Here is a 19,068-nt window from a genome sequence, read left to right on the forward strand (position 1 = left end):
TCCAGGTTGTTGGGTTTCTTTTATATTGGTCTTCTCTGAAATGAAGATGACATAAATATGTGTTTGTGGTAACAAAGAATTTCAATTTTTACCATCTTGGCGCTTGATCAAACACCATGCATTTTTCTGCCTTTTTCATGGGAAATTTAAAAAAATAAAAAAGGGGTTGTACTTCCGTTTTTGTCGTAGTATTTATTGCTACATCCAAAAGCTATACACTCCAAACCACAAAAATATTTTTTTCTTGCCACACCCGTTCTACTACTAGCCACTTTGACTTCATCTGTATCCATAGTTTTAGAAAATATGGAAAAAAAACTTGACTATAAAGTTAAAACTTTGTGGTAAAGTCTCCCCTCGGCAAAAACACGCTATGGAGAATAAATTGTTCACAATAAATCTTGTTAACATGCTTTCTGCGGCAATAGTTCTGTGTATTTTGCGGAACCGGAACAGATAAGTCAATAGGCTTAATAAGCTGGCTGTTGAAATTTGTTTCGACTAAGACAAATTAATTAATCTACTGAACTGCCAACCAACGTATTCCAATTGTCAGTGTAATTTTCCAAAGTCAAATAGAGGTAAGTAAACTCAGCAGATTTAAAAACAAAACAATTACATTACTTTAGAATTAATATTTTGTCATAAATCACATATAATTTGCTGTATATAAAAATGATAAAAATTCTATCTTTGAAAATTTGTTTGTCTGTCGCTATTCGACGATCAATGCAACTTACAAGACAAAACAAAATGAATGATTACTGCTTCGTGAGACGAAGAAATGTTCTTTAATGCGTTTGAATAAAAAGAAATTGTATAAGTTTCGTTATCAAACTATTTGTCTTGTCTTGTACAATTTCTGTTCAATCATAGATACACCTGTTTGTCTAACAAAATCAAATGAAATAGAGCTGATCACAATAGAAATATTAGTCATAAAGTATTTCTTATTAGAAAAATCAAAAGTTGACGCTCTAAACAAACCACTTTTCGTCACAAAAATAAACTTTCGTCAATTTAAAATAAATCTTTAACAATCTTAGTAACGTTGTAATTTGATGATAGCCTGTTTGGTTTCACCATCTGTAGTGCAATCCTGAGAAGAATTCACGACTGATGTTTCGTCGTGACGACACGCCTGATAAGTGGGGTTGTCACGTATGTACAATAACCTTTGGCAGGGTTCCCTAGCAAGTAAATTCATGTAAACATCAATTAACACACGTTTTTTTTTAAAACAAACATAACACTAGTTTTATCGAAACAATTGAGCTCTAAACAGTGCTGCAAAAAGATAAATATACCGTTCTCTTATTCTAAAGGGAGGCAGGGTATGAAAGAATTTAGTTTTCGAGTAAAATGAATTTAGAGACAACTCAACACCTCATGGGAATCAAAAAGCAAACACCAAGATACAAGGGTGAGAAACGCCTACTTGGAATAATTTTTTAAGACACTTTTCAAAATTGAAAATGAAATTTATTGCTAAGGTAAAGACATATGATTTACGTTTCCCATCGTTGGGTACTTAATTCTCGTTGGGTAGCTCATCGTCTATGGCAAATATGGGGAGCCCTTTCCATAACAGCCCAGTCCCCAGAATTTATGGCAGTCCAATTTTAAGGTTGTTTTACCTTGATTTTCGACTACAGACCTATGTGATCCATCCTGAGAGAGGGTTAACGGATAAATTTTTAATATTTATTTGTCGAAAGCCGACCGACTCCAAGAAAAGAGTTAAAAGTAGAGATAGCACCTTGAGCAGGGTTCGTCCATCTCCAGTGTCTTGTATGTCGAGCGCACCACATATCTACGGTAGAGACACAAACTTTGATTCAATACTTAGCATAGGAATGAAAAGACATTAGTCACAGAGAATAAGTATCTGTAGAGATCAAGATGAGCGAACTTGACAGCTTTCGCTTGCAAAAGGTTGCAAAACTCTTGGTATATTTCGGCTAATTTTTGAAAGAAAACAGTACTTACTTTTTAAAGCTGCGTTTCTTCTTGTAAACATACAGTATAATAAACAAAACCACAAACACGAGACAAAAAGCAGTGGAACCAAGTATGATCGATGTATAGTCCTGTTCATGAGCTTCCACTAAAATAATAACCACCTCGGTAAAATATGGTGTTACATTTTCCCTGTTTATTTTACTAAGAAGCAATATGAGTTCACAGTTTGTATTATTTTCGTTCTTTATAAATTTTTCTTGCGGATAACTAGTTAAGAGTTCTCTCTCCAGACAGCACATAAATTTATTACCTACCTATTTATTACTTCAGAGTATTAAATTTCTTTAAAATGGTACCAAAAAACGGTGTCAAAGAGAATTTACCTGCAACTTTTCCTTCGCGTTTTTCACAATAGTGCCTGCTCATATTGTTTTTGGTCTTATCTGTTCTTTGTAAATAGCATTTGTTGCAGTATGTTTGACCAGGTAAGTCTTGATAATGATCTTCCTTACAAGCAACGCAGACACCTTCGTCGTTTGCATACGTTCCAGCAGGACATTGGACTACACAGTTAAAACGATCGAATTAGCGTGCAAAATAACGAGGTAGCAAAGGTAGTAAAGTTAAGTTTGATAAACAAGCACCTCACTTACCGCATGTTAATCCGTTCTCATGAATTTTATATCCACGTTGACAAATGTTAAATCGTACGTTAACAGACAATGAATCCTCAACTATACTGAAATAACTGGAATTGTCATTAATAAACACAATAGAAGAATTGGATATCTGTTGAAGAAATACTGCAGCTGACAAAGATAAGTCTTGCCTTGACTTTACATTGAAGTCGAAAACATCCTCCATTGTTTTGTTAAAAATAATTTCCTTAGCAAATGATGACATAGTGATTGAGAGACGCGACTCATTAAAAGTGGCTGTTATATTTTGGCAGTCAGATATGCTCATTTTGTTTAAGATAGGTGCAAAATAGGAAGAATTAACTGTCTTTAAATCAACACTAGCATTTGCAAAAACAATATCAGATACGTTAACGCCAATTTCAAGCACAAAATTTGGATATTGAATCTCAAGGACGTCCAATCGGGTAAAACTGCTAGTAACTTCACCAAATTCGTTGCTAGCTTTGCAATAATAATATCCAGAATGGGTGGCATTGACATCAGGTATTGAATATGCTATTGACTTAGCTTCCAACTCAATCGGTGCTTTCAACATATCAAACGTTTGAAAGAACCACTTGTAAGATGGTGTTGGAAAAGCTGATACATTACATACCAAAGTAGAGGAAACATTTCTTATGTTGGGAAGAAAAAGCATCAAATCTGTGAGGTCTTCAATAAACTTTGGTTTTTCATAAACATTAATGTATGTAGCGTTTGAAGAAACTGTCCCTACTTTAGATCTCACCTCACAGACGTAGTTACCACGATCAGATAACTTAACGATCATCGTTAAAGCGTTTTTCGTTTCTTCATCGATGATTTTTTCATTATGCTTCCAGGTATACAACACTGAGAGTTCACTTTGAACAGTACCACACACTAGGGTAATGCTGCTTCCATTTTCAACGTCGTAGTAAGTTGTATTTACAGAAATCAACTTCGGAAGTGCTTTGCAGTGGAAGCTTTCCTTTAGAATAGTATCAATGCCTTCCATCAGTTTAGTGGTCTCCAGAAATAGAAATTCCAAGGTATATGTATCTACATTTTCTTCTCTTCCTAACTCTGCAATTGAGTTTGTAATGTTGGATAATGTTCTGTAAAATTTATCTTTGTTGTTAAAATTTGATGGCAAGTTTATCAAATCACTTACAGAACTAACTAAGCAATCTACAAACGCAAGACAAAATGATATGTTTTGTTCACTTCTGTAGAACTCCATGTTCTCTTTCCACTGTGAAAGCACGTAAAATACCGTGGTTTTGTTACGATAGATAGATACTTCGTATTTCAAAGACGAAATCGTTTCATGTTGCGCGTTTAACACATCCTTTTTAGTTTCCATTTTGTTGAACTGTAATGACCTCTCGGTTGCGTTCACCATGGCTTTTAGTTCCAATGCATCTTTAGTTAAATTTTGCAGTGATAACAAAGCATACCTAACAAGATCAGAAGTGTGTTTAAGCTGAACACAAGCTTTCTGCATTGGAGCCTCATTTGTTTCATTACCAAACCACGATTTGATGTAACCTTTTTCTTTAATTTGTTCCACATCCACTGATCTCCTTTTTCTTCTGGATTTACAAAACGATTTCACTAAAATATTCTTCATTGCTGTTTTCAAAGACAATTCTGCATCATCGAACGAGTAAACAAAAACAAACTCAGTAGTTTTATTTTGTACTTTATCCGCAAAGTCAAGACGAAGTAATATATTTTGTAGGAATGGGAGTGTACCATTAAATGTAACAGGGCTGGATGCGTGTATAACATTTGACAAGTTTGGGTGGCGATTAAACATTGCCATAATACAAATTTCGTGTGATAGTATCGCTGTAGCTGATAAGTCTTTCCGTTTGATCAATTTTTGCTCATGTTGTGCGTTTGAGAGTGTAATGTTGCTTTTCTTCAGCTCTTCTTTGAAGAACTCTCTACTGCGTAAAAGACTTCGTGATCTAGTGCGCAAAGCTGCAACGTTTGTTTTCTGTTTCTCGATACTTTCATACAAGTCTGCAAACTTTTTAGGAATTTTATCAGACATCTTCAGGAATAACTGTCTTTTTTTGATACAGTTGTAGTTATTTAGTGTGCAAGTGACCTCAGCCACCTTAGAAACGCAAGATCGCACACAGTTGCATTGTCTGGTAACATTGGAACGACCCTGAACATTTGCTTGTTTGTTGTAGCATGTAGATATTTTCCTGGTAAGCACTTCTGTGGTCTTGCAAGGTAACAAACATGGCTGGCTGTAAGGAATTTTCTTGGTAGTTACTTCATACGTCCTGCTGCATGAAACAAACATGCCAACGATATATCCAATTGCCTTACCGATAAACCCTCCAATTACCCCTCCAATAGGCCCAAATATTGAACCTATTACTTTTCCTGCTTTAGTTGTCACTACCGATATTGCCTTGTTCAAAACTGCATCAATAACAGCTTGTTCACGTGGATCTTGTCTGCATGTCCCTGTGTAACGTGGAATGAAAATATGTTTTACCAAATCACAAGTGGAAGGGCATGATTTGTCAATAACAGTTCGAACGTTCTCTTCTGTTTGGTCGCATTTGAGGTAATTCACAATCCTAAAAACCTTGTCCTGACAAATTTTACACACTGGTACGTACAAGCATTTCTGCTTACAAGTTTGTATAGGACATATTCCGCTTAAGTTTTTCTCTATATACAACCTTTTTATGTACGTGTATGATTCCATCTCCTGTTGACTTGTGTTTAATTGAATGATTGTGTGTTGATATAAAGCATAAGCGCGGCGATATTCTGCTGAAGCATTCTCATATTGGGTCTTTCTTATAATTTGCGTTTCTTTTAAGGAGTTTAGTTTAGCTCTGACACCAGATAACCTTTGCCTTGACAGGTGAAGTCGTTTATTTGTATCCTTGGCTATCTTTTCAAAATTTCTTTGCATGACCGTATTAAGATGATGTGACATTGTTGATGATTCTCCCCTAATCTCTTGAATGACATTCTTCCAACTCAAAACATCTTGAAGGTTGGAATGACCAAAAACATCAAACTGATATTTTGTGCTCAGCTGTGCGCGAAATTTAAATGAAAGCTGCAATTCAGTGATGTTTAAAACTGTATCGTAAAAGTCCTTGAACATCTTTATGGAAATATTCATATAACCATAAAACTGATGCTTCTGTTTAGATATACTTAGATAAAGCATATCGCCTTTCTTTACACGTAGACGTGCACTTAGATTTCTAGCTGTAGTAAAGGTTGAAACTATGATAACTCGACCTCCATTGATTTCATATTGAAGTCTAACCAACATATCATCTAAGCACAGGTTGTACAAACATATCTTTCCAAAATAGGAAATGATAATATCTTTTTGATAAAATGTAACTGGAGACAATGTTGGGATTATTTGTATTGCCTTAATACCTGCTGTGTAGTGTAAAATGAAGGTAATGTTTTGATCAAATTCTGAGATCTGTTTTGATTTTAACCAATATTTTAATGTGGAGGCAAATGCTTCAATGTTAAATAGATTCTCCTTTACTCTTTTAAAGAGTTTGATAATTTTGTGATAGTTACTATTTTTTCCTATAAACTCTTGCACCAGTGCGTTTAACGGGAATTCCACAGACTCTTTTAATGAAGCAACTATTTTAGCTAAGTCACCATGTTTTACCTTTAGTCCATTTTCCAATGCTGATGTATATGTTAGAAAATATCGTTGATATGTTCTCAGAATCAGTATGGTTTTTAGTACATCCCCAATGCCAGTTACCATCCCACCATTTCCTTTCAATGACATTTTAAGAAACGAATTATTAAATGGTTGAAATGTTATTGTGGAATAATCATACAAAAAAGAAGACGCAGTCAGGATTGGATTCATTGTGATGTCCCAATACCCTAATGAATCTAGAAATAATGAAACATGAAATTATGCTAGGTTCCCATTTGGTTTATTAGACATATACTTATAGTCAACCTGCACACTAGCTTCCTAAACGTTACATATACATTGAATATATTGAGAACATGAACCAACGACCACTTGCTTCATGGGAAATTGCTCCACCAATTGCAAGTCGAACCTCATTATTACATGCTGTAGACGAGGCGAGGGTATTAATTTTTGGTGACATATCGGCATTTTGTTAATTTGGATAAATATTTCTACCACCAAGTACCAGCAAAAAGTCACCGCATGATGTAGAACAAGAGCTTAAGCACCAACCAAACAATCATATGCTTGTTGTGCTTGTTGAGCTGTTCTAATTAATTAATTGTCTTTGTAACACTTGGGAAGCTAATGTGCAGTGCCTTTATAGGTAAGAGTAAAATACCAATAAAGAGAATAGCAGAGAATGTTACCTGATCGGTGCATTGATCCATCCAAATATTGATCCATACCTTTTAATTTTAATGTCTTTCCAAGAAAGTTTAATTTCATTTCATAATTGAACGAGCCAGAATAAAGACATTTAAATGCTGCGTCTAATTTTTTCGGTAGTAACTAAAAAAAGATTCTTAAAATGGCTACTGCAGCTTTAAATATACGCAAAAATATTTTAATATTAAAAACTTATGTAAAATTCTTACCTCGTTAAGGTTATATGTTTCCAGGGAAATGCTACCATTGAACGTGAACTTGTTCATGTGGAAGGTAGATGTAATACGACTATTTATCTTCATGACTGGATGAATACAAAATTGTTTTGCCCCAGTAAAAACACACTGCTTAATTTTATGCACCGATGGAGTGAAAGCTAGCGAAGTTACTGTAAAGCGACTGATAGGTAAACCAAGTGTTGCAAAATCATTAAAGATGTCAAGCCCTTTATCAACATTCACGGAGACAATTCCCTTGTTCAGGTTAACATAAAAACAAGTTGCTGTTAAATCTGATACTTTCTGTATACTTGACTGAAACTGAAACTCCATAAACATCTTTGGTGTGTACACAATGTATTGGTCACCTGTATCTTCAATGTAATGGAGTTTTTTGCATGGTGGATAGCTTTCCAATTTGTTAGCTTTAACGATTTTTGAGTGTAAGTTCTCAAGATCGTATTTGTGTTCTTTTTCACTGAAAGCTATACTAAACCAGTTCGGAAGAAGATTTTCCAGTGCTTTAAATACATACTTTGGAAAGTAATAGTTGCCTATTAAAAAGTCTATCTTTCTCTTGCCATTCACACTTGAATTACATTGTTTGGGACATGTTGCAAATTTATTTTGTTCTAACAGTTGTAGGATTTCCCCTACAGGCTCCATGGTACCATTGTGTGATAATGTGTCAAAGGTTTCTTTAGCAAGACCATTCATGGAGAAAGGAATGTTGCTTATAAAAGGAGCAGATACTGTCACCAATCCAGATGTTCCATTGTTATTCCACTCACAGGTAGAAGATAAAGAAACGTTACCTAAGAGCTCTTGCTGTTGACAACCTTGCTTGAAAATATCACTTTCAATTTTGACAGGCTCAGGAACACTTGCTTGAAACACATGTACAACATCATCTGGTAAAGGAAGTAGGGGCAAATCATTGCTATTGATGCTGTACTTTACTCTATATACTCCAGAATGATTTGACTTGATTTTAAACTTTGCCTGCAATTTAGGATACTTTAACACAACTGGGTTTGGTAAAAACCTTAACAATCCAGTTTTTTCATGGAACTTGATTTCAATACTTTTCTCAGCTCTAGTTGTGATAATTATAGGTTCAGACTCAATCCCAACAAATACAGGTGGGGGCTCTGAAACAATAACCATGGCGATTTGACAGTATTTTCCTACAAATCCAGTCCCGTCACAGTTGCAACTGTACTCTACTTTTGATAGCTGTGTACATTCTCCATTGTGATGACAAGGATTTGGTTGACAAGGCGTGATAACTAATCAGAGAATCGGATAATTAAAGTAACACACATTGTTAGCAGTAATTATTAAGACAATAATAACAACGAAACTTCCAATCTTATATTTTGAAAATGATAATTATAAGAACAAACCAGCTTGTTGGAGTTATATACTATTATTGAAGTAATTGATCCAGGATAGCCTCCTCAGTTCCTACTTGTACTGCTATCGTCGTACATAGAATTAATACCCTGTTGCATCTCATTATCTTTCTCAAAACGAGTTATAGAATGGCAAATCAAAACCTAGTTTTTTACTGCAATATTGATGTCCTATAAAAGGTTTTTTCGTAACCAAAAAAGCGGAATACCAAAATAGTCTAATAAAATGTTTGCAACGATTCACAAAAATTGATACTAACAAATTAAATCACAATACCTTTGCAATATGTATCTTTATTATTCCATGATACCATGTTCTTTTCATTTGAAACACATTTTGTTGTTCGATTGCCTTCTAAGTAATATCCATCCTGACATCGTTTTATGCAAGTGGAACCAAATAGTTGAAAACAAGGTATAATAATTGATCCATGAGTTGGTTGAAGAAGAGTTGGGCATGTTTTTCCTGTAGGGGACGTTTCGAAGATGTTAATGAACATATATTCAGTTATGACAGGCAGCTTTAATTAATTTTTTTTTGCTTGTATTAGCACTTTATTTAATTTTATAATTTTATTTATTTAGAAAACGAAGCTTTTCGCGTACACTCATCTAAAAGTAACGTCATTATTTTGCTTTGTAAGTAAATAATTAATTTTAATCTATGTGGAAATTTTCATTTCCAAGAAAAAAGGCTTATCGAAAAATGGAACAAACTTTCACTAGCCATTCCAAAATCAAATTCAGTGGATCAACGCAACATTTTTCTGCTTAAAACATCTTGGTGTACTTTCAAACGATTACCTAATTTTTCTAGCCACTGACTGTGTGCCCACAGTCCACGACATCCTAGCATAACTGTAGCATAACTTTAGAAGGTGCAATTTGTGCCAAAAGTAGTCGAGAACAACACAAAATTTTACAACAGTGACAGAAAAAGCGATAAGGACAGAATTACAATCTTTCTATCTTCTAGTCCTTTCACACAATATGGGAGAATCACAATAGTATACTTCTGTCATAAAGAAAGTCTGAAATCAATTTTGTTTTGGGTTGAGGGGAAAGTATGTATATAAATTAAATTTTAAAAAGTGTCTCAAAACGTTTGGTAAAAATTGCAGCAATATTACATTTTTATATAAAAAGCTTTTACTAAAACATTGAAAAAAGTAATGCACATGGTATATCTTACGTTTGCATGAAACTTTATGTCCTGACCAAGTGGTGCTAGATAAACAAACACGTCTGCTTGAACCTTGCAACTCAAAACCAAGCGAACAGGAAAAGTTACAAACGGAATCTGTTACAAAACCAGTACAATTTATTATTCCAAATGCAGGCTTTGATATACGTATGCATGGAAGAGCTATAAGAAATTGCATGTCATGGTAGAACAACAAAGTTTTTAAACACACTGTGATTAGATTAGTATTTTTATATTTATATCCCAGCAACAAATATAATAGTATTTTACAAGATAAACTGTATTGACCATGTTTTACCTTACAAGTAGTATTTCACAACATAAACAAAAGCTTAAAATACCCTAAAGAAATTATTATTATACAGTAGATATCAATCCTACCCTGACATGTGAAACCATCAGCATTCAAGGTATATCCATTTCTACAGGAGCATGTGTAAGAACCTATTGTGTTCTGACATTTGTGATCACATCTATGACTTTCTAATTTGCACTCATCAATATCTAAAATACAAATTTATATTGCTATGAACTATATTCCTCTGTAGTCGTGTGTTTTTGTGATCAAACAAAAACCAGAAACAAACAAACAAAAAACTACCATCGCATTTATGTTTGTCTTCATTCAATTGGTATCCAGCTTTACAAGAGCATGAGTATGAACCTTCACTGTTTGTGCATTGATGTTGACATATTTCCACTGTAGTAGTGCATTCATTGATATCTTTAAGGAAATGAGAGTGTACAATTATGCAATCTTTTTATCAAAAAATTATTTTGTTTATTAAACAGCAATATTACATGGTGAAGCTAATCTAAATATCAATTTATTTCTGTTTGTTCGAAGGACAAGGAAAATATTCTTGTCCTGTAGACACTGGTAATTTTTATAAAAAGGTATAAATAAAATATAAATAAATAAACAAATAAAAACAATAAAGAAACTGCCGAATGTACGAATATGTTAAATAGATCACTTGGATTATTAAACAAAAAATCTACACACCATGAGCAGTAAAAAACTGTCCTACTTACCTATGCATGTCCTGTTGTTCGGCAGTATTCGGTATCCTGTTTTGCAGACACACTGATATGAGCCAGGGTAATTGTGGCACATACTTTTTGAAAGGTCGCAAGGAGTTTGAACAAAACACTCATTAATGTCACCGCATCTTTTTTTGTCATATAATAATTCATAGCCATTCCGACACGAGCACTGAAATGAGCCGACCTGATTGGTACATATATGACCACATCCTCCATTAAGTGACTTACACTCGTCTATGTCTAATAATGAAAGCAAGTGTTACACTACTATTACATTAATATAATTCCCAACCGTCACACTACATTAAAGTTAAGATATGTTACCTGTGCAAGTTTTAGAGTCACTGGATAATCTAAAGCCCGCCCGACATTTACAAAAGAATGAACCAGGCGTATTGTAGCAGAGATGATGGCATTTATGGAGTGTGGACGAAGAACATTCATCGATATCTAAAAAGATGGTATGAAAATTTCTCGCGAATTTTGAACAGCTGTTATAAAAAAGACAAATTTTCCAAATTAGCAAAGTAAATAACTTCATAGATACAAAAACACTGAGTTAGAAGACTGTTTGAAATCATTTGACTTACCCACACAAATTGTTTTCACTGCAGAGTTCAATTGAAAGCCTGAGTTGCACGAGCATGAATAACTCCCAATAGTATTTCTGCATGATGCGCGGCAACTCGAAACAGAGTTACTACACGAGCAGGGACTAGCAGAACATTCATTCACATCTATGGTCAATAAATATTAAAATTAAACATTGAAAATCAAAATGAAAATTTAAAGGTTAATAATCTCAGTATTCAACTCGCACCTGTGCAAGATCTATCGGTTGGATTGCGTGGATTCGTTTTCGTGAAACCAGCTCTGCAGGTGCAAGCGTATGTACCAGGAAGGTTTCTACAGTTCTGGTCACATGGTCTAGAATAACACTCGTTGATATCTAGAAAAAGAGAAAACGATTGCAGCATATTTATTAGCGTTTTATTTCTTTGGTTGTATAGCATGGTTATGGAATATTTAAAATTTTTAATTTTTCTCACCATATTGGCATCTATCTCCATGGTAACCACTGTGACATGTACATTTGTTCGGACTTGTGCATCTACCATTGCCACAACCGCTTGCACAAATAGCTACATAGAAAGTTGCAAAGAAAAGTTCATATTTTTTCGGAAAGGGTTTAATGATCATAACTTTTATTTTGGGTAAAAGAGTTAAAACATGCTACAGTGTTTCGTTCACATTTCAGTTTAAGTCCATAAAACAGACCCAGTGTGTTTTCTTCTAACTTACATTTTACTGGAAGCATTTTATAGCTTGCGTATTAAAAAAAACATTTTCTGAAAATCTAAGGCTCATACATCTATGTGTGATGTTCAACCCCAACTACAATTTCACTGTCTTAATTTTTGCATATTTTACATAACTTGTACGAAATTTAGTGTAATGAGGTCTTGCAAGTTATTATTTTTAGTATTAGCGGTGTTCCGGTTGTGGCGTGTCAATAAATTTCGGTTTAACATTTTTTATGAAAGCCTATAATTGTTGTACAATCCACATTACTAAGGTCAGTCTCAATTTATAAGAAAGATGTTGAGTAGTAGTTGGTTCATCCCCTGTTGTGCGATTGTTGTAGAAATAAAACAAATTCTCGTAAACATTCGTAAAACTTGTTTTGTGTCACTTTATTGTACAAAAGGTGTCTCTAAAATAATAGCCGTTGTCTGTCTCTTAGTCTGTCTATTACGGAAACACGAAATTCGATATATAAAGAACGGGCGACCCCATAGATTTATCCACGACTTGAAGACTACTTTCAATAAGTTCATTATGGTCAGTTCCCATTGCCATAAAAAATGCCAACTACCATTTGCACAAGAGTCCCGTTACCACTGCATAACAAATCGACATAAGAAATGTCGCACAACAAATGTTGCAGAGATAGAAATTTTTTGCACGTCAAATTAACAGGAGCTGACCCAAAGCTTTAATATTGTCAGTTTTATGTCAACGAAAATTATTTTAAAAGAAAATTATTTTAAAGTTAAAAATATACAAAATTAACTATTATTTTTAACGTTACAATGAAACACTCTTTGAAGAATATTAAAAAAAAGATATGCATGATAATCTATCATCCACTTTAAAATGTTGTTAAGCTAGTTCAACAGATCTTAATAAAAATGGTAACTCTATAATGTTCATATAATATTTAGAATCTCATAAAAAAAAGACGTGGAGACAATCATTTCTAGTTATAAATCTAGGCAATACAATGAAAATCCGAGTAGCCTGATAAGTTTTTTCATAAAAAAGAGTGTTCGAGAGAGCTTTAAGTGTGATGTAACCACTCTTTTACCATGGTACGGTTGCCTAATCGAGGAAATATAGCCAATGTTTCATCTCAAAAACTGGAAATTCCTTAAGTTTTCCCACAGACTTATACATTTGTTATATTACGTATATAAAAAATAAATCTACATCGTGATTTTTGTTAACGAGTAGTTTATAAATGTGAAGTTAAAAAGTCTTCACGACAGAGAAACAGTGTTCTAAAGCTACTTACGTATAGGACATGCATCATATCTTCTTGACCATCCACTGCAGCAAATGTAAGTATTTCTGTATCTCGTGACGAGAATTCTGTTGTAATACGCAGTAGCAGAAGTTCTATACAAAATATATTTCACAAAAAATAAATGTGTACAAATCATCTAATTACTAACAAACGCACATACAGACATTTCATGTCACTTATTTTACTCAAATTAGCAACATGTTCATTTTCAAGACATTTTATTTGTTTTGCTTTGTTTTGTTGCAGAATTATTTTTACACGAGTTAATTTTGTTCATAAACTTAAACTATTTTTGAAGAAACTTATTTGTATTCATTGAGGGAGGTGGATCGGGCCACTTGTTTTTTCCTGAACGCTACAGGTCACGGTCGTTAAATTATGACACAGGTTTATTTTTTATTATTCCAATTGAGATTGAATACTTTGGAAATGTTAAGTTTGTGATAGAAGTGTAAATAAGCAGAGTTAATATTTATTTGAAGGTTTCATCTTTTTAAAATTTTTATGATCAGAAAGGTTTTAAGATTTTAAGAACAGAAATTTGTTGGGTTTGTTTAGATTTAAAGCTATTTTTATTATAACTCCTAAAGTACAATTCCAATAAGACTAAAACTCGTTGACTTTTATATTTTTCTATTAGGCAAACTTTTTAAAAAGGTTGCCATTGCTAAATGTAGTACCAGAAAAAATGAACGTGGAAACCATGTCAATCGACACACAATTGTCAACGCCAAAAAGTGTTGACGGCGTAGCAAAATTGTTGACGTCAGCAAATTTTAATTCTTACCAGTCATTCAAAAATTATTTTAGGCGACTAAATTCTACTGGTCTATTAACCCTATTCGTGCTGAGGGGGGGGGGGGGGAGGGGCTGGTTCAGTCCCCCTTTGTAATCTTTTTTTAACTCTTTATGTGTATATAGTTACACCTTCAAATTAATTTAGTGACTTCGCCTAACTTTTATTTAGGTTTATTTCCCCCCCAAAAAAGTTTTTTTTTTATGTGAAATAAAATTCTGAAAAATTTTTTTTACTAAAAATGTTGTTACATGTTTTTAAAAGCTTTAAGTGACTTCTTAGTTTATATTGTTTTATATAATTTTGTGATCATCCAAAATGGCGTATTATAGTGCGTAAAAAGTTCTTAGTTATCTCAAGCCAAAGATCTTACTTTTCATGTTTTTTGGTAAATACATTCAAAACCTACTTATTTTCAGCCCAATGCAGCCATTAGAAATCTGTAAAAATAATGCTAGAAAGATATATATATAGATACTTAGTTGTGAAATATAGTTATTTATTTGTTATAATAGTAGTTATCTTGGTAGATTCTAGGATTTAGAAATCTATAAAAAATATTCCGTCGCCTAAAATTTATTTTCTGGCTGTCACAAAATAATTTATTGTTCGCCTCTCCTTTAATGTTTGTCTTCTATATAGCCTTTTCATTTCCAGATTGTACTCGGTTAAAACCATAATTTTTCTATTGTTTTTATTGAGATTAAGAGAAAACAAAAACATATTTGAATCGCGTATGCGAGGTTTTTCCCTATTTCATTCTACGAGATTATCTGCTGGGAAAAACCTTAAAGACGGAAAAACCCTAAAAGAAACGAAGGAAAAAAGCAACGCAGTTCTTTTTTTTCATAAAAAAGCTACGACTTTTGTGAAAATCCTTCTCTTAAGAACCTTTTGTAAAAAAAACAGCATACTGATTTGTCTAGTCATTAGAAATCTATTGAAAATATGGTTTCCACTGTAGATTTAGACAAAGACCTCCTAGATAGAGGGTTAAAATACCAAAAATTTTGACCTTAACACTGAAAGTAATCCGGTAACGTGTTTCATTCTCTAGCTTGCCTAAATTCAACTTTTGACAAGATCTCGAAGCACCTTGTTGAAAAATCAGATCATCTTCATGATGCAAAAATATCTAAGCTTTAATTAGAGCTGTTGGGTGTCCATAAGAATTTACTGTCTATGAATCATAGACAGTAGCCTGCCAGTGGCGGATCAAGCGGTGGTGCTATTGTGACATGAAATCACTCCGTGCTTCCAGAATAAGGTGCAATTCTATTTTAACGTTCTTTCTGAAAAGATGATGCCCTTAAATTCACTACTAAGATTAAATAAAAATATATTTTTGAGCTTTAGTTTGAAAGTAATTTCTAACATTAGCATTAAATTCGAAGAATTCTTTTGTTTCCAATTACGTGAATCCAAATATGGTAACCATATTTGGATTCGTGTTGCTTTATCAAGTTGGAACACGTACGTGTAAAAAGGCTTTCAACATTGTTGTATAAGGCGTTAAATTAGTCCCAGTCAGGAAAATTCAACGTTTTAGAAATACAAAGCTGTTAGCTATAACGCAAAAATTTCCAAACTTTTATCTTTTTATATTTTACTTTTGCGACAGCTATCATGATTGAGCTAAAAGTTTCCTTTCTTTCCTTTATTTTTTTCAACAAACGTGTTATTTTTTAACATATACTTGCTGAGAATTATTTCAATACGTCATATGGTTTACCTGAGAGAAATGGGGATTTACTATTTACCTGTTAAAAAAGTTGAGCAGTGCTCAACATTTTCAACAGGTTGAAAGCAGGTATCAACTTGACAAATTTGCTTTCAACTTCGTGCTTACACATGCTAATATATAGCCAGGAGACCCAGCGTAATTTTTCTTACCACCGAGAAATCGGAGTAGTTAAGGTGGGAAAAAACACGCTGGGTCTCAAACGTTTTTTCGGCGGCCAAAATCTGGCCGCGCTTTTTGATTGGTTAATTTTATTGATCTCTGCTCACGTGATTATTATCGGGGAAAGCCCATTTCATCCCGAATATTCCAGCAAGTGGTTTCACTTACCCTAATAAACATTAGTGTTCTACAAAGTTTTTACAAAAATAAGAATTGACCAAGCTTGGTAAACAACTCACAGATAAATTAAAATGTCCTCTGAAGCGATTAATCACATTGTTCGATTTAAACTCGGGGTTTCCGCCGAGTAATTCGTTTGCGTCTAAGCTTTAGTTTGAGAGAAACTCATTTTATTCACTCGAAGAAGAAAGCTTAGTTAACTAGGCTAGCCAATATATCGAAGCAAGACAAAGTTCCGTCAAAAAAATGAAACGTGAAAACACTGCTTAAGAATCACAAAGATTTATTTGTTTTCTTAACTAAATTGAATAAGATATAGTACCTTATTCTCATGTAACAATAATTTATATCTGTTAGAATATATATAAAAAAACACAATATCAATAAAATGTAACATAAAATAACCTGTATCGAGTTTTGCGCCACCAACCAAAAAGACCAGTCTTAGTCTTGTAACTGTGGTATGAAACCCTGTACAATCTTCGGCTTTCATACGCATTATAAGCCACTGCTTTTCTGCAGACGTTTGAGCTGAAAATCAAAATCAAATAGTATCATTAAAAAAACAACACATATAGTTTGAATAAAAGTTAGTTGCTTGGAAAGTATATCAGATATATAAAGGTGATTTTTATGGCTTTTCCTTCGGCGTGATAACTAGAATAAAATAAATAGTTATTATTTAGTATTGCTTACCCCTGTGGACTCAACTGACTTGCAGAAAATTTTAAACAACATAAAAACCACAGAAACACCTTCATCTTTCCACTCCAAGGTGTAAATGAGACCACAAAATATGCTTTGAAGCTATATTTTATTTCTAAAAAATTCTTAGAATTTCACAGCAGGAAACAAAAGTTTGAACGTCACGATAATGATATTCAAACTTTTAAGCGATGTTTTTTTGTTATTGGGAAATATTTACAAAACACAGCTTATCAAATGTCAACTTTCATTATTTAACGTTGATTGGATTACTTAGCAATCTTCAAAATGATTGGATTCCACAACAAGCATATTTTTTTTGCTGTTGTCTCGACTACGAAATAGGATAGAATTACGTTTTCAACAGTTATAATAATTCTTTTTATGCATCTTTGCATTGTAAGTGAAAAGACAATTATTTCTGATACATATCACAGCATCCTGGTTCCCAGGGTTTGTTGTCTGATGTTAACCTTATTCGGTCCAGCGGGGGGAGGGGGGATTCCGCCCCCCCCTTCTTTAACGCTACGTTGCATGGCTATGATCCTTACTGAGTTTCAGCATTTATCTATTAGACACCTTCACGCCAAATATTTAGGTCCCATGCCTCTCAGAGGTTTTGATATTGGCAATTACTCGAAACCACCCCTAAAAATCTCTATAAAACCTTTATAACTATAAAGGTTTCATATAACATGTTATAAGGATCATCAACTTTTTTCATCAAGAAGAATCATTTGCCATGTTTTGAACACGTGATTAATCCGATTTCCCGATTTTTCGGATTTTCAGGTCGAAAAAAAATCGTATTTTCGGGCAACTTTTGGCAACTTTTCATAATCTATACAAAAACCGGAAAATATGTGAAATAACTTTCATTTAGCTTTCAGAAACTTCAAACAGAATGCAAAAATTCGCTCTAGAACTAAAGTAATCGAATTTTAAGCAGACGGTGGCATTTTAAAGAAATTTTAAGCTTTTGATGACGTCACAGAAAACGTGCTGACGCAAGCAAAATTTGTTGCTGCCAGGGTTAAAGCCACTAGCGCTTACTTAACGGCTAACAGACCCAGGTACATGTTGATTTTCATAACCAGTATATTGGTTACTATGAATAATTAATAGTTTGTCTCACTGTTACGATTTATCCGGCTAGTAAAAGCAATTGATCGAGTCATCGTTCTTCACTTGCACATGGCAAGGATATGTTTTAAAACGCTTGACTTTAAAAAGTTTTATTTCAAACCAAGTTATTATTTGTTCACCCTAAAAGAAATTTTATAGTTACAGGCGTTATTTATACAAAGATTGTGGGAACGTGTGGTTAGATGAAGCTGGGGTATAATTATACATAACATATGTAGCTAGCTATTTAGCTGGCTAGCTTTTATATTTTACAAGTAAGGTTCCTCTTTGAAGAAAGTTGAAAGTCTTAGATTGTGGCATTCTGTTAGCTAGCTATATATTGAATAAAGAAACAAAAGTTTTTGAGATTAGTAAAATAAACTGTTTTAAAACGTATTATAAATGTTAGCTGAATTATATTTTATAAGCCACCCAATTGTTAAACCTAGGTTGAAAATAAGATAAAGAATAACAACCTTCATACCATAGGCTACGATCCTTTCCCTTCATAAAACTTTAAAAAAATATTACTGCAGAAGGGGTTGCATATTATTGGTACATTTTTTTTTTTCAAAGTTAATGAATTTTCGCTATATAATCAGTGTTCGGTGACTATTGTTTCTTTCATAGAACAAAAGAAAAAATTAATCATTTGTTACTATCACTAATTATGCGTTTTTCGTTGAGTGATGATTTACTTTACTAAAATTGTGTTTTTATTTTTATTCAACCATAAACCCCCCAAATAACCCTCACATTTAGCTGATGGTTCTTATTTTCTGCATATACCCACAGAAATGTTTAAAAACTGACTTAAAACGATCAAATAACAAAACAAACGAGTTTTTACGCTAGAAAAATAATTTATAAT

General features: G+C 33.4%; 1 protein-coding gene across 2 annotated transcripts; it reads right to left on the minus strand.

The window, feature by feature from the left end:
* Nucleotides 1-620: 620 nt before the first annotated feature.
* LOC130642139 (uncharacterized) lies at nucleotides 621-17,219 on the minus strand. Of its 2 annotated transcripts, XM_057449224.1 has the most exons (19): nucleotides 17,064-17,219; nucleotides 16,773-16,898; nucleotides 13,477-13,580; nucleotides 11,951-12,043; nucleotides 11,722-11,850; nucleotides 11,492-11,638; nucleotides 11,226-11,351; nucleotides 10,890-11,141; nucleotides 10,456-10,578; nucleotides 10,236-10,358; nucleotides 9,843-10,016; nucleotides 8,928-9,116; nucleotides 7,227-8,524; nucleotides 6,999-7,140; nucleotides 2,616-6,542; nucleotides 2,346-2,525; nucleotides 1,990-2,107; nucleotides 1,760-1,813; nucleotides 621-1,190 (listed from the first exon to the last, which is right to left on the minus strand). In XM_057449224.1, the coding sequence occupies exons 1-19, from the start codon at nucleotides 17,126-17,128 to the stop codon at nucleotides 1,043-1,045; spliced, it is 7,518 nt and encodes a 2,505-aa protein (XP_057305207.1). In that variant the 5' UTR covers nucleotides 17,129-17,219; the 3' UTR covers nucleotides 621-1,042. The 2 variants fall into 2 exon arrangements, with proteins under 2 accessions (XP_057305207.1, XP_057305208.1); XM_057449225.1 differs by lacking the exons at nucleotides 13,477-13,580; nucleotides 16,773-16,898; nucleotides 17,064-17,219 and adding an exon at nucleotides 12,204-12,336.
* Between the last annotated feature and the right edge of the window lie 1,849 nt (nucleotides 17,220-19,068).

The sequence above is a fragment of the Hydractinia symbiolongicarpus genome, chromosome 4 (genome assembly GCF_029227915.1).
Source record: "Hydractinia symbiolongicarpus strain clone_291-10 chromosome 4, HSymV2.1, whole genome shotgun sequence".
NCBI lineage: Eukaryota > Metazoa > Cnidaria > Hydrozoa > Anthoathecata > Hydractiniidae > Hydractinia > Hydractinia symbiolongicarpus.